The sequence below is a fragment of the Petromyzon marinus genome, chromosome 19, assembly GCF_048934315.1.
Source record: "Petromyzon marinus isolate PM22_M1 ecotype Great Lakes invasive population chromosome 19, UKy_Petmar_22M1.pri1.0, whole genome shotgun sequence".
Lineage (NCBI taxonomy): Eukaryota > Metazoa > Chordata > Hyperoartia > Petromyzontiformes > Petromyzontidae > Petromyzon > Petromyzon marinus.
In genome coordinates this window covers 15,413,207-15,425,921 of record NC_133685.1, presented here as the reverse complement: position 1 = coordinate 15,425,921, position 12,715 = coordinate 15,413,207, and the positions used below count along the sequence as shown (strand labels likewise).

Sequence of the window (12,715 nt, the reverse complement as noted above, 5' to 3'; positions counted from 1 at the left end):
CGGCATAAAGAGCGAGGAAATCAAACACAACTCGTTATCATCATCATAATCATTATTACGCTTGTACCTGTGACTCTAGGATGTCCTCAGCCATCTGCACTGGGACCTTGCTCTCCTCGGGCAGAGAGCTATCATAATGGGCACGAATGACACCCCTCTCAGTCTCGCCGCCGCACTGATTGGATGCCGTCGCTGCTTCCGACGCGAGGCAGTGGTGCTCGTCGGAAATGACCACGTGATCCGCTGCGTCCGTCATGGTCACCAACAGTTGCCTGCAGTGGACACATGTGTCGGGCTCGGGGCCGGCCACCGCTGCCGCCACTGTACTCCGTGCTCGCCGTGCCAGTGCGAGACAGTGCTGCGCACCGCACGCCACCTGCACCACACAGACACTGCGCAGCGCCTCCACCGCACGCGGCGGCACCACCGCCGCCTTGCCGCTGCCACCGTCACTGCCGCCGCTCCTGCCTGGCACGCCGCCCCACTCCCACGCTTCTCCGTGAAGCGAGAGGGCCAGCGTAAAGGCGTCCCCGCAGGCCAGCTGGGCCACGTCGACCAGCGGCGGCGCCTCTTGGCCAGGGCCCGCTTCGAGCGTGGGCACCGGAGCGGGACTGCCGATGATGTCGGGCGCGCTCCTGCCACACTGGCCGTGGGTGTTGCACCCCCACATGAAGGGCACTCCGCCCGCGCACACAGCGCCGCAGTGGGTCCGCCCCACCGCCACGCTCAGGACGACCTTCCCGAGCAAGGCCCTCACCGGAGCGATGTCCCACACGTCGGCACCGTCCGTAGGCCCAGGCTGCTGACAATCCTCCGACGGTTCAGAGGCTGGATTGGCTGAAGCGGCGCTGTCCTCCTCTCCTTGTGTCTTGGCATTTTTGGGAGCAACTGCTGCAGCGTGCAGGTTTACATCCAATGAGCCGAGTTGTGTTCCGCTTAGCGGAACGTCAGTGTTATCTGCAGAGCTCGAGTCCGACGATCGCGGATATTTTTCTCCGAGGTTTCTCGTGGCTTCTTCTCGAGGTGTTAATGTGGAATCGTCATCTCCTTCCAAACCCTGGGTCACATTTTTGAGAAAGAAAACCTCACCAGCTGGAGAAAAAAAACCAGATACACAGGTAACAGAAAAATGTAATATTAAAATATGGGACAAACTGGAAAATGCAGGCATTTTCTAAACATCATTTTATTTTTATTATCAGGCTTGTTTAACCAGAAAGCCTCATGAGTCACAAAACTCCTTTTCAAGAGGGTCCTATCAAGTTTTCGTAGTGGGCAACATTTCTATGTGTAATCCCCATTGAGTAATTTTTGTGGTTTATTTTCCAAATTGGGACCCACGACACCAGCAGTGGCTTACTCTTGCGAGTTGAATCAAGGGATCTACAGTGTCCACTATGAAGCAGACGCCATTTAGTATTACTGTGGCTCTTCCACACCGCTGTAATAGCCAGCAGAGCCGCTTGATTTGAACAGTAAACCTCTGCGACAAGTGGTGAATGTGCTGCAGCTGGGCCATGCTATGGCCCCAAGTCTGTGCAAGGCAATAACAACGTTTTGAATTATTGAGATGTTTGGCCAACGGAGGAGCAAAGCGCGGGGGGTGGTGGCCAGCACCACACTAGGCTATCTTTGTCTCCTGAATGCTGATGTTCACACGCAGGCTCTCACTCGTACTCTGCAGAAAAATAGCTATGTAACCCAGTGGGCTTTATCTGGTAAAATAAAAAAAGTAAATTAAAAAAATAGGAAGCATTGCGGCACCTGTGGTGAGCAGGAGGCCATGCTCCGTGCCGATGAGGGCCTGCTGCACAGGCTGGCGGACGAGCGGTGTCCCGAGTGCTTGTGGCACGAACTCTCCATCGTGACGACGCCACCGCCGCCACACGAACACCAGTCCACAGCCAGCAGCCGGTTCCTCCATGGCACTGGGGCACCATGCACACAAACACACAACATTCCATGGCCTGGCTCAATTAATCTATAAACCTACAAACTTTTTTTATCAGATAAAACACACTGAGCTATGTCGCTCTTTTTCAAAAGTGACCTGGCAAAAAATGATAGCTCAACGAAGTGGCTTATCGTCACGTGGAAATTTACAGCATCCAAATATTGATTATAAATGTGGAGGGAAAAACCAGGGGACCAGGAGAAAAATCAAAGCGACGACAGGGAGAGAGACATGTAAACTCAAAATATACAGGCGTCGAGGTCAGAATCAAACCCACGACCTCCTGCATACCAGGCGAGGGAGATAACATCTCGTCACCGTGGCACCAATTACTTGTCACTCATCTGGCTACGGAGACACTGAAGAAGTTTGGTTTTCTTTCCCTTGCCAAAACCTCCTTTTTTCGATTTAAAGCTTTCGTGACTGCAGGGATTCATCTTCTTGGTTCTTTCGGTAAAGTCACGTAGAATGGGGATAAAATAATAAAAATTATCACGACGTTTCGGAGGCAACACAAGCTTCCGTCTTCAGGTGGGACAGTCACAGCAAGATCGCTGATCAAGTGGGGAGGCTCTGAGAGCCTCGAGCTTAAATATAGGTTAAGGGGGGGAGGAGGGCAGGGCCAAGTGGGGGACATTGATGGGGTATGGGGCTAAGTTAATCATTCTTCTGTTCTGTTGATGGTGCGATACGTCCAGTGGGCCACTGCACGGGGGCAGTGGAAAAATTAAGTTAATCATTCTTTTGTTCTGTTGATGGTGCGGAACGTCCGGTGGACCACTGCACGGGGGCAGTGGGAAAATGTTTTGAGTTATACAATGCGTTACTGTGCACTACCCTATACTTTAGACTATGAAAATATTAGACTTGTAATATTACACTGTCTTATTCTGTCACCTTAATGTATGACACACTGCTGTATATTCATTATGCAATTACGATACTATATATATTGCCTTATGAATTATGTTAAACATTACGATGCTGTACTATTTATTATTATACTAAATGTTATAAACCATACCATTGACTGTGGAGTGAAAGAAGGTCACCGTAAAGTACAATCAATTAAGAACTGAAATGGTTTATAACATCTTTCCAATGGTTACTAAGCCAGAATCCATCTTCTCGGTCGAAATTGTCTCTGTGTTTGTAGATGTGGATGGCCTCATGAACGAATCTTTCAAAAAAAATTCCCACTGCCCCCGTGCAGTGGCCCACCGGACGTACCGCACCATCAACAGAACAAAAGAATGATTAACTTAATTTTCCCACTGCCCCCCCCCCCCCCCCCCCCCGTGCAGTGGCCCACTGGACATACCGCACCATCAACAGAACAAAAGAATGATTAACTTAGCCCCACACCCCATCAATGTCCCCCACTTGGCCCCACCCTCCTTCCCCCCCTTAACCTGTATTTAAGCTCGAGGCTCTCAGAGCCTCCCCACTTGATCAGCGATCTTGCTGTGACTGTCCCATCTGAAGACGGATGCTTGTGTTGTCTCCGAAACGTCGTGGGAATTTTTATTTTTAATTTTTATTATTTTATCCCCATTCTACGTGACTTTACCGAAAGAACCAAGAAGATGAAAACCTCCTTTGCTTGATGCTGGTGGCTCTGCCACACACGGCCTGCAATCTGACACTGCTGCAGTCAGAAAACGTTGGTGGATCACGTAAGATACGTACTCGTGAAACTCCAAAATCAGTTGCGGCTGCGAGGCATCCATCTCCTGGCTCGCTGGGGTATGGCAGTGCAGCAAGTGGGTGAATTTCGATATTTATTACTAGCTTCTTTGCCCATCCTAGGACGGAAGCTGTAATATTTACGAAAAAAATTAGCAGAGTATAATTGTATCTTGTGTAAATTTAATGGCAGTGAATCTTGCACGAAAGTATGTCATAAAACACTTCACTGCATTTCACTGTAGCACTGTATATAACTGACCTTCAATTTGTTCTAAGTCACTGCTCTGATACTTTATTCTCTTCTGCTTTCGGTCGCTGGGGTTCAAATAAATTGGATTGCAATACAATATCTGAAAAATCACAGAGAAATGTCTAATTAACCAAAATGTAGAAGCATAAATTATTGTATCTTTTAGGGGCCGTGTGACGAGAGGGGGGGGGGGTCAAAAATCGTCCAAAATCTCGTGAAATCATTTATGGACGGCCCCTTATCTCAAGTGCTGAAAAAATAAAGACCCCAAATCCACTTTGTTTCTGCGTATAATTATTTATTAGATTCACTTTCAATAAAGAAACGTGAAACTTAAAGCGAATTTGCGAAAAAAAATATTTCCGCTTGACCTTCTTCACGGGGGGTGCGGGATGTGAAGTGACGTCATGTGCGGGACACAAACTCCCTAATTAATAATCATCGAGCGGATGACGTCATTCCACATGGAGCATCCCCTCCCCTCATCAATAATCATGAGCTGATGACGGCACTCATGTGGACCCTGCCCCCGGCCCCACCCCCTCATTTATAATCATGAGCGGGTCATTCTTTTCGATTGAATATTTCAGATTAAGGGCAATATACCCGTCCTTGGACAGGCTGTAGCAGGGGTCGGGAACCTATGGCTCGCGAGCCAGATGTGGCTCTTTTGATGATTGCATATGGCTCGCAGATAAAACAAAATATTCTCACTTGTTTTAATCCATCCATCGATTTTTCACTGCGCATGTCCTGTTCAGGGCTGCAGGAGCAATTGTCCATTATTTTAATTGGATGATACTGGCCTACGTTTGCCGTTGCTGGGTAAAACAGGTAAACGCCCCCTTTTGAATCAGTCTGAGACTGCGTCTGCTCGGTCATTAGCTCAAAGCTAACCCTTCGACGAAGAAGATGGCGAAAAGAAAAAAAGACGACGAGTATCGTACATTTCAGGACGAATGGACCGAAGAATTCGCCTTTGTGGAGAGAGCGGGTTCTGCGGTGTGTCTAATTTGCAATGACAAAATTACATCGTTGAAACGGTCGAATGTAAAGCGGCACTTCGACACGCGCCACGCTACCTTTGCATCAAAATACCCTGCGGGAGACAGCAGAAAGAAAGCGTGCCAAGAGCTTCTGAGCAGGGTGCAAGCTAGCCAGCAGCAACTCCGCATATGGACCCGGCAAGGTGACTATAATTCGGCTAGCTTTGCTGGTTCTTTAGCAATAGTGAGGAACGGAAAACCATTCACAGATGGCGAGTATGCTAAAACGTTCATGCTGGATGTAGCCAATGAACTTTTTGATGATCTTCCGAACAAAGACAAGATAATCAAACGGATACAAGACATGCCTCTGTCGGCAAGAACTGTTCATGATCGTACCATCGTGATGGCAAACAAAGTGGAGGAAACGCAAGTGAAGGACATAAATGCAGCGCCCTTCTTTTCTCTGGCTTTGGATGAGTCAACAGACGTGAGCCATTTGTCGCAGTTCAGCGTGATTGCAAGATATGCTGTTGGTGACACACTGCGCGAAGAAAGTCTTGCTGTTCTGCCATTAAAAGGGTCCACAAGAGGTGAGGATTTATTCAAGTCTTTCATGGAGTTTGCTCAAGAAAAAAGTCTACCTATGGATAAACTTCTCTCAGTGTGTACTGATGGTGCTCCGTGTATGGTGGGGAAAAACAAAGGATTTGTGGCGCTTCTCCGTGAACATGAAAATAGACCCATCCTAAGTTTCCATTGCATTATACACCAGGAGGCACTTTGTGCTCAGATGTGTGACAGGCAGTTTGGCGAAGTGATGTCGCTGGTCATTCGTGTGATCAACTTTATTGTTGCCCGAGCCTTAAATGATCGCCAGTTTAAAACACTGCTGGATGAAGTTGTAAATAACTATCCTGGTCTGCTTTTGCACAGCAATGTGCGTTGGTTGTCAAGAGGGAAGGTGCTTAGCCGTTTTGCGGCTTGCCTGAACGAAATCCGGACTTTCCTTGAAATGAAAGGCGTCGGGCATCCTGAGCTAGCCGACACCGAGTGGCTCCTCAAGTTTTACTATCTCGTAGATCTGACTGAACATCTGAACCAGCTCAACGTGAAAATGCAAGGCATTGGAAATACAGTGTTATCCCTTCAACAAGCTGTATTTGCTTTTGAAAACAAGCTGGAGCTTTTCATCACGGATCTTGAAACAGGTCGTTTACTACATTTTGAAAAACTGAGCCAATTTAAAGATGCATGCACAGCAAGTGAGCCCATTCAAAACCTTGATCTCCACCAGCTAGCTGGCTGCACATCCAGTCTCCTACAGTCCTTCAAAGCACGCTTTGGAGAATTTCGTGAGCACACTCGTCTTTTTAAGTTCATCACCCATCCAAACGAGTGTTCACTGAACACAGCCGACCTGAATTACATCCCTGGTGTCTCCGTCAGAGATTTTGAAGCAGAAGTGGCTGACCTGAAGGCCTCAGACATGTGGGTGAATAAGTTCAAGTCACTGAATGAAGATTTGGAAAGAATCACACGACAGAAAGCGGAGTTGGCGAGCAAGCACATGTGGACAGAAATGAAAAAACTCCAACCCGAAGACCAGCTGATTCTCAAAACTTGGAACGCGCTTCCTGTCACATACCACACACTGCAGCGTGTGAGTATTGCTGTATTGACCATGTTTGGATCTACGTATGCATGTGAGCAGTCATTCTCACATCTTAAAAACATCAAGTCCAACCTACGATCACGTTTAACGGATGAAAGCCTCAACGCTTGCATGAAGCTTAACCTCACCAAGTACCAACCCGACTACAAAGACATCAGCAAATCCATGCAGCACCAGAAGTCGCATTAATGGTGAGTGTTATAACAACATTATTTAAAAGAATAAATTCAGAGGCTTATTATACTGACATTTAGTTGAATTCACTTTTAAAATATATTATATGGCTCTCACTGAAATAAATTTCCAATTTTTTTGCTTTCATGGCTCTCTTAGTCAAAAAGGTTCCCGACCCCTGGGCTGTAGGCTACTTTAATAATTTAGAAGCAAAAATTACACTTACCTTTTGTTTCAAGTGCTGAAAAAATAAATAAAGACACCAAATACACTTTGTTGCTGAGTGTAAATATTGATTTGGTTACATTTCAATAAAGAAACGTCAAATTTAAAGCGAATTTGCATAAAAATAATTATTTCCTATCGACTTGCGGGAGTGTAAAAATCCACCCGCTCATGATTATTAATGAGGCGGGGGGGGGGTCATTTTTGCAGTGACGCTACGTACGGATTTAGCATTGTGCTGCGTATATTTATTTCTGACCTGTAAAGAAACGTCATATTTGAAGACCTTCCGTGTGAGTGTAAAAATCCACCTGCTCATGATTATATTATTATTAATGACGGGGGGGGGGGGGGGTGCAGCATCTGGAGTGACGTCACGCACGTTACACACATTTTTGGGCTATTATAGTAGTAATATCTGTACGGGGATTAAATGTGACCCCCCTCGCACACGTGTGTTTTCTCCGCGTACCCTGGTTTCCTCTCGCGTGTATAAACATTGGTTTCCCATGCCTCTGACTCAAAGAACTGACCGTGTCACAAATTTGTATTTTACGCGCTTTCTATTAACTCACTCTGTTGTTGTCGTATCCTCAAATTTTGTAACTCAATTTTAACCCACTTCCAAATGTGGTATCGACTGCAAACTTGGTATACTTATGTCATACTGATGACAATACTATATTCTATCATTAAAAATAAATACAAATATTTTTCAACAATCTTTTTTATATGTTATGTTTCGGCTTGGGTCTAATTGTCCATGGTAAACTCACGTTGGCTGTAATTGACCACGGTCCCTTACGTTATGGCAAGCTTTCGGGTCCACTTCCTGGAGTCGTGGAATTATTCCATTGCTAGTACAGTAAATTTCATTAAAGCGTGTTTTTAAAAAAAGTTTATTTAAACATCACTTATTTGTTTACATTAACTCCAGACAATACTGTTATGCAAAGCAGAAATTCGGCCTAATCTGGGATACCATTGCCCTATCTGCAGTGCAGCACCCAGCTCCTACCTAACTGCACTCGATAGACGAGAATTCAACAAACCTGAAAAAACATTATGTGAAGCACATCCAGTCAGGCCAACAACACAGTTAGACACTTCCTGGTGGACCACGAATTTAAGAAGTGTTAAATTTTGTGTTCAACCTTTGGACTGCACATACCAGCATAGATAGAATGAAAAATACGAGGTGCACGGTCAGTAGAAATACATATACAAGTCCACCAAGAGGTAAGGAGGGAGGAAAGACGGACAGGGAGGCAGAGAGAGAGGGGGGGGGATGAACAGAAGCTTAAATAGGAAATACGGTTGGAGGGGGGGAGGGGCCAGAGCGAGAGCGGCAGCTCAAACACGCACATCTTACACATACAAAACGGCAGCTCAAAAAAGGACCACCTCTTGTAAATACAAAACGGCAGCTCAAAAAATGACTACCTCTTGTAAATACAAAACGGCAGCTCAAAAAAGGGCACATCTTACACATAATTACAACGGTAACTTCCCCGTAAAAGTGTGATAATAAAGTATTAAAGCTTTAAAGCTTTCGTTCGACGGCTTGTGCACCAGATCTTATTTATTCACGATGTACTTGCAAAAAAATCCGCAGACTACCTGCTGGATCTCCTCTCTGTTTCAAAGAACAAATTTGGCCTCAGGTCTTCGCTCATTTACCAGCTTCACATTCCCTATTCCTGTACAAAAACTGGAGGAAGGGCCTTTGCTATTGATGCCCCCAGGGTCTGGAATGCTATTGCCAATAAACTGCAACTTTAATCGCTACCAATGAGACCTTCTCTCAAAACTGCTCGAGAGGAGTTGTACACCCCTTGCTGGCACTGCTATTCATTGGCGTAAAATAAAATAAAATGTTTCGCTCTGGATGACGCTGAAAATATTATCTGTATTTTGATTTAGCGTGCTTATCTTAAAGGTCCATTGAAAAATTTGATACTCCGACTGATGCTTCTGTTGTTGTGGAGTAACTCATGCAGCCAGCTATGGCTCTAGGATTTGGTGTAACATGTTATTTATGTAGTTTATTGTACAAATTCGGTCACAGTCCCTATGATCACTGTTACGTTGCAATTATGGCTTTATTTTTTGGTGATTTCGAAAAGTTTTTTGGCTTGGACATGTTTGTTTTGTTGTAGTACGGAGTTAGACTGATGGCCTTAATCTAAGTTTTCTTGTGGTTGTTGTTGTTTGACTTGCATCCCACTGGGATTTTTTGCACACAGCGTTTGTGTACGGTGCTTTTTTCAGGAATATTTTGCTGTTTTTTTTCATGGATTTTCTGTTTGCACAGTCACATAGTCACTTTAAGATGTTTTTCTTATTCGTGTTTTTGTTTTTTGTTTGTTGTGGTTGCACCCGATTCAAGAGCCGAATGGCTCACAGGGCTATACCAAAATAAATAAACTGAAAACTTTTTATGCTACACAAGAGTGTAGCGTATAAGTGTTACACTCTTATCTTGACCCGCCCCTACTGGACATCTGTGAAGAAGAGCTTCATAAGTCATCAGATTCCTCTAGTATAAATAAAGATTCCAATTCTGATTCCAACTTTGATAGTGCTGTTTGTTGCTGGCCAACTTACCTTTGGACCTGTACTTAATAACTGTGTTGAAAAAAATCAACACACAGGTAGTGCAATGACATAAGGAAACCAACACTTGTCTTATTAGTGCAAACTTAGACCCTCGTGCAAAACAAAATGTGTGGGTGTTGTCATTGTGCATTGGATGGAAAAGTGCACCGTTTGCAAAGTATAAATCCTCCTCGGGTCAAGTATTTTTAAGCGTGTATGGAAGTCCAGCAGTGGAATTGGGCCGGTGTATGCCAGGATTCCACATCGGCACTTCTCACTAACAATGTGCGTATCAGCACTCTTCAGACCAGTTCCTATTCCTCCACAACGATGTTTCAGCAGAGAGGAAACGACCCAGAGTGTGAGTCTGTGAGGGTGTGTACAGTGAGGGAAAAAAGTATTTGATCCCCTGCTGATTTTGTACGTTTGCTCACTGACAAAGAAATGATCAGTCTATAATTTTAATGGTAGGTTTATTTGAATAGTGAGAGACAGAATAACAACAAGAAAAACGCATGTCAAAAATGTTATAAATTGATTTGCATTTTAATGAGGGAAATAAGTATTTGACCCCTCTGCAAAACATGACTTAGTACTTCGTGGCAAAACCCTTGTTGGCAATCACAGAGGTCAGACGTTTCTTGTAGTTAGCCACCAGGTTTGCACACATCTGAGGAGGGATTTTGTCCCACTCCTCTTTGCAGATCTTCTCCAAGTCATTAAGGTTTCGAGGCTGACGTTTGGCAACTCGAACCTTCAGCTCCCTCCACAGATTTTCTATGGGATTAAGGTCTGGAGACTGGCTAGGCCACTCCAGGACCTTAATGTGCTTCTTCTTGAGCCACTCCTTTGTCGCCTTGGCCGTGTGTTTTGGGTCATTGTCATGCTGGAATACCCATCCATGATCCATTTTCAATGCCCTGGCTGAGGGAAGGAGGTTCTCACCCAAGATTTGACGGTACATGGCCCCGTCCATCGTCACTTTGATGCGGTGAAGTTGTCCTGTCCCCTTAGCAGAAAAACACCACCAAAGCATAATGTTTCCACCTCCATGTGTGACGGTGGGGATGGTGTTCTTGGGGTCATAGGCAGCATTCCTCCTCCTCCAAACACGGCGAGTTGAGTTGATGCCAAAGAGCTTTATTTTGGTCTCATCTGACCACAACACTTTCACCCAGTTGTCCTCTGAATCATTCAAATGTTCATTTGCTAAACTTCAGACGGGCATGTATGTGCTTTCTTGAGCAGGGGGACCTTGTGGGCGCTACAGGATTTCAGTCCTTCACGGCGTAGTGTGTTACCAATTGTTTTCTTGGTGACTATGGTCCCAGCTGCCTTTAGATCATTGACAAGATCCTCCCGTGTAGTTCTGGGCTAATTCCTCACCGTTCTCATGATCATTGCAACTCCACGAGGTGAGATCTTACATGGAGCCCCAGGCCGAGGGAGATTGACAGTTCTTTTGTGTTTCTTCCATTTGCGAATAATCGCACCAACTGTTGTCACCTTCTCACCAAGCTGCTTGACAATGGTCTTGTAGCCCATTCCAGCCTTGTGTAGGCCAACAATCTTGTCCCTGACATTCTTGGAGAGCTCTTTGGTCTTGGCCATGGTGGAGAGTTTGGAATCTGATTGATTGATTGCTTCTGTGGACAGGTGTCTTTTATACAGGTAACAAGCTGAGATTAGGAGCACTCCCTTTAAGAGTGTACTCCTAATCTCAGCTCATTACCTGTATAAAAGACACCTGGGAGCCAGAAATCTTTCTGATTGAGAGGGGGTCAAATACTTATTTCCCTCATTAAAATGCAAATCAATTTATAACATTTTTGACATGTTTTTCTGGATTTTGTTGTTGTTATTCTGTCTCTCACCTCACTGTTCAAATAAACCTACCATTAAAATTATAGACTGATAATTTCTTTGTCAGTGGGCAAACGTATAAAATCAGCAGGGGATCAAATACTTTTTTCCCTCACTGTAGGTGAGCCTCAACTGAGTACCCAGAGGGGTGTGTAAACATCACCACTGGGGAGACAAAGGCGGTCGGGCGTGGAGCTGGCCCCCAACCCCCTCGTATGCTATGCCGGCCTTCATAGGTGCTCATTAACAGCATCTGCCCCTAAAGTCTGTTAAGGCTATACGGAAGATCTTTGTATTTTTGTGTGAGAAGTGCAACTACTTAAAGGGGGCAGTAGTGCAATGGTTAGCGTGCTGCGCTACAAACTCAGTGACCCTAGTTCGATTCCACCTCACGGCCACCAACACCGGTGACAATTATCTGAACCAGTTCTGACCTCCCCTAGGTCGACTCTGCCTTAAATGAGTTCCTGGTGCAATGTGTAAACATTGCCACTTGGGAGAAAGAGGCGACCGGGTGTGGTGCTGGACACCAACCCACAAGTGATGCATCTGTCAGTTACCTCAGTTAACCCATGGCAACTGGGTCTGTCTCGTGACCTCCTGTCAATGAGCATTCGACACTTCAGGTGGCCTCAAAGTACACCTGGCCTAGAAAAAGCACTTTATTGACATTACCGCCAGTTAGTGGCATATAGCGGCTGTTGTTGGTGTAATGGTGGGAGGGAGTGTGAGCCTGAGGGGGGAAAATGTTTCAGGGTGTGTGTGACTCAAGCTCGACTCCCGCTCATGGCCGACATCGGTGAGAAATATCTAAGTCGGTCCTGGGCCTCCCCAAGGTCAACTCAGCCTTAAACGAGCATCCGATGCAGTGTGTAAATATCAGCACTGGTGGTGGCCACCCACCCACCCCTTGTGTGTCGTGCTGGCTTTAATAATGGTGCAGGGTGTAAGACCGGCATTTCGACCTTTACATTTCCACCAATGAGCATGACCCAGCGGTAGCACGTTTGCCACTTTCTGACGAGGTTCACAGTTCGCCCCTGGTTAATACCGCGGGTGTAATAAACGTGATTTACTACGTACCACCTGCTTCACAACGTACATTAAATATCTCTGAATGTCATTCGCCATTGTGTGGCAGCGTTACGGCCCAAACTTAAAATATTATCTGCAAATTACTCAATTTGGATTATACGTAGCAATCATCAGCCCATGGAGCATTCTTCTCCAGTGCCGTTCCGACAATGAAGTTTAAACCAAATGCCCTCAGTCCCCATGTGCATTGTCGAACATTCAGAGGC

At 45.5% G+C, this 12,715-nt stretch overlaps 1 protein-coding gene across 1 annotated transcript in view; it reads right to left on the bottom strand.

Annotated features, from left to right (window-relative positions):
- The window catches only part of LOC116943801 (alsin-like), a 121,149-nt gene that overhangs the window by 92,202 nt on the left and 16,232 nt on the right, over nt 1-12,715 (bottom strand). The window contains exons 2-3 of the mRNA XM_076068190.1: nt 1,765-1,928; nt 68-1,092 (exon numbers count right to left, since the gene is read on the bottom strand). Coding sequence (XP_075924305.1) covers nt 68-1,092; nt 1,765-1,924 — 1,185 coding nt within the window. The 5' untranslated portion in view covers nt 1,925-1,928. The remainder of the gene's footprint in view (nt 1-67; nt 1,093-1,764; nt 1,929-12,715) is intronic.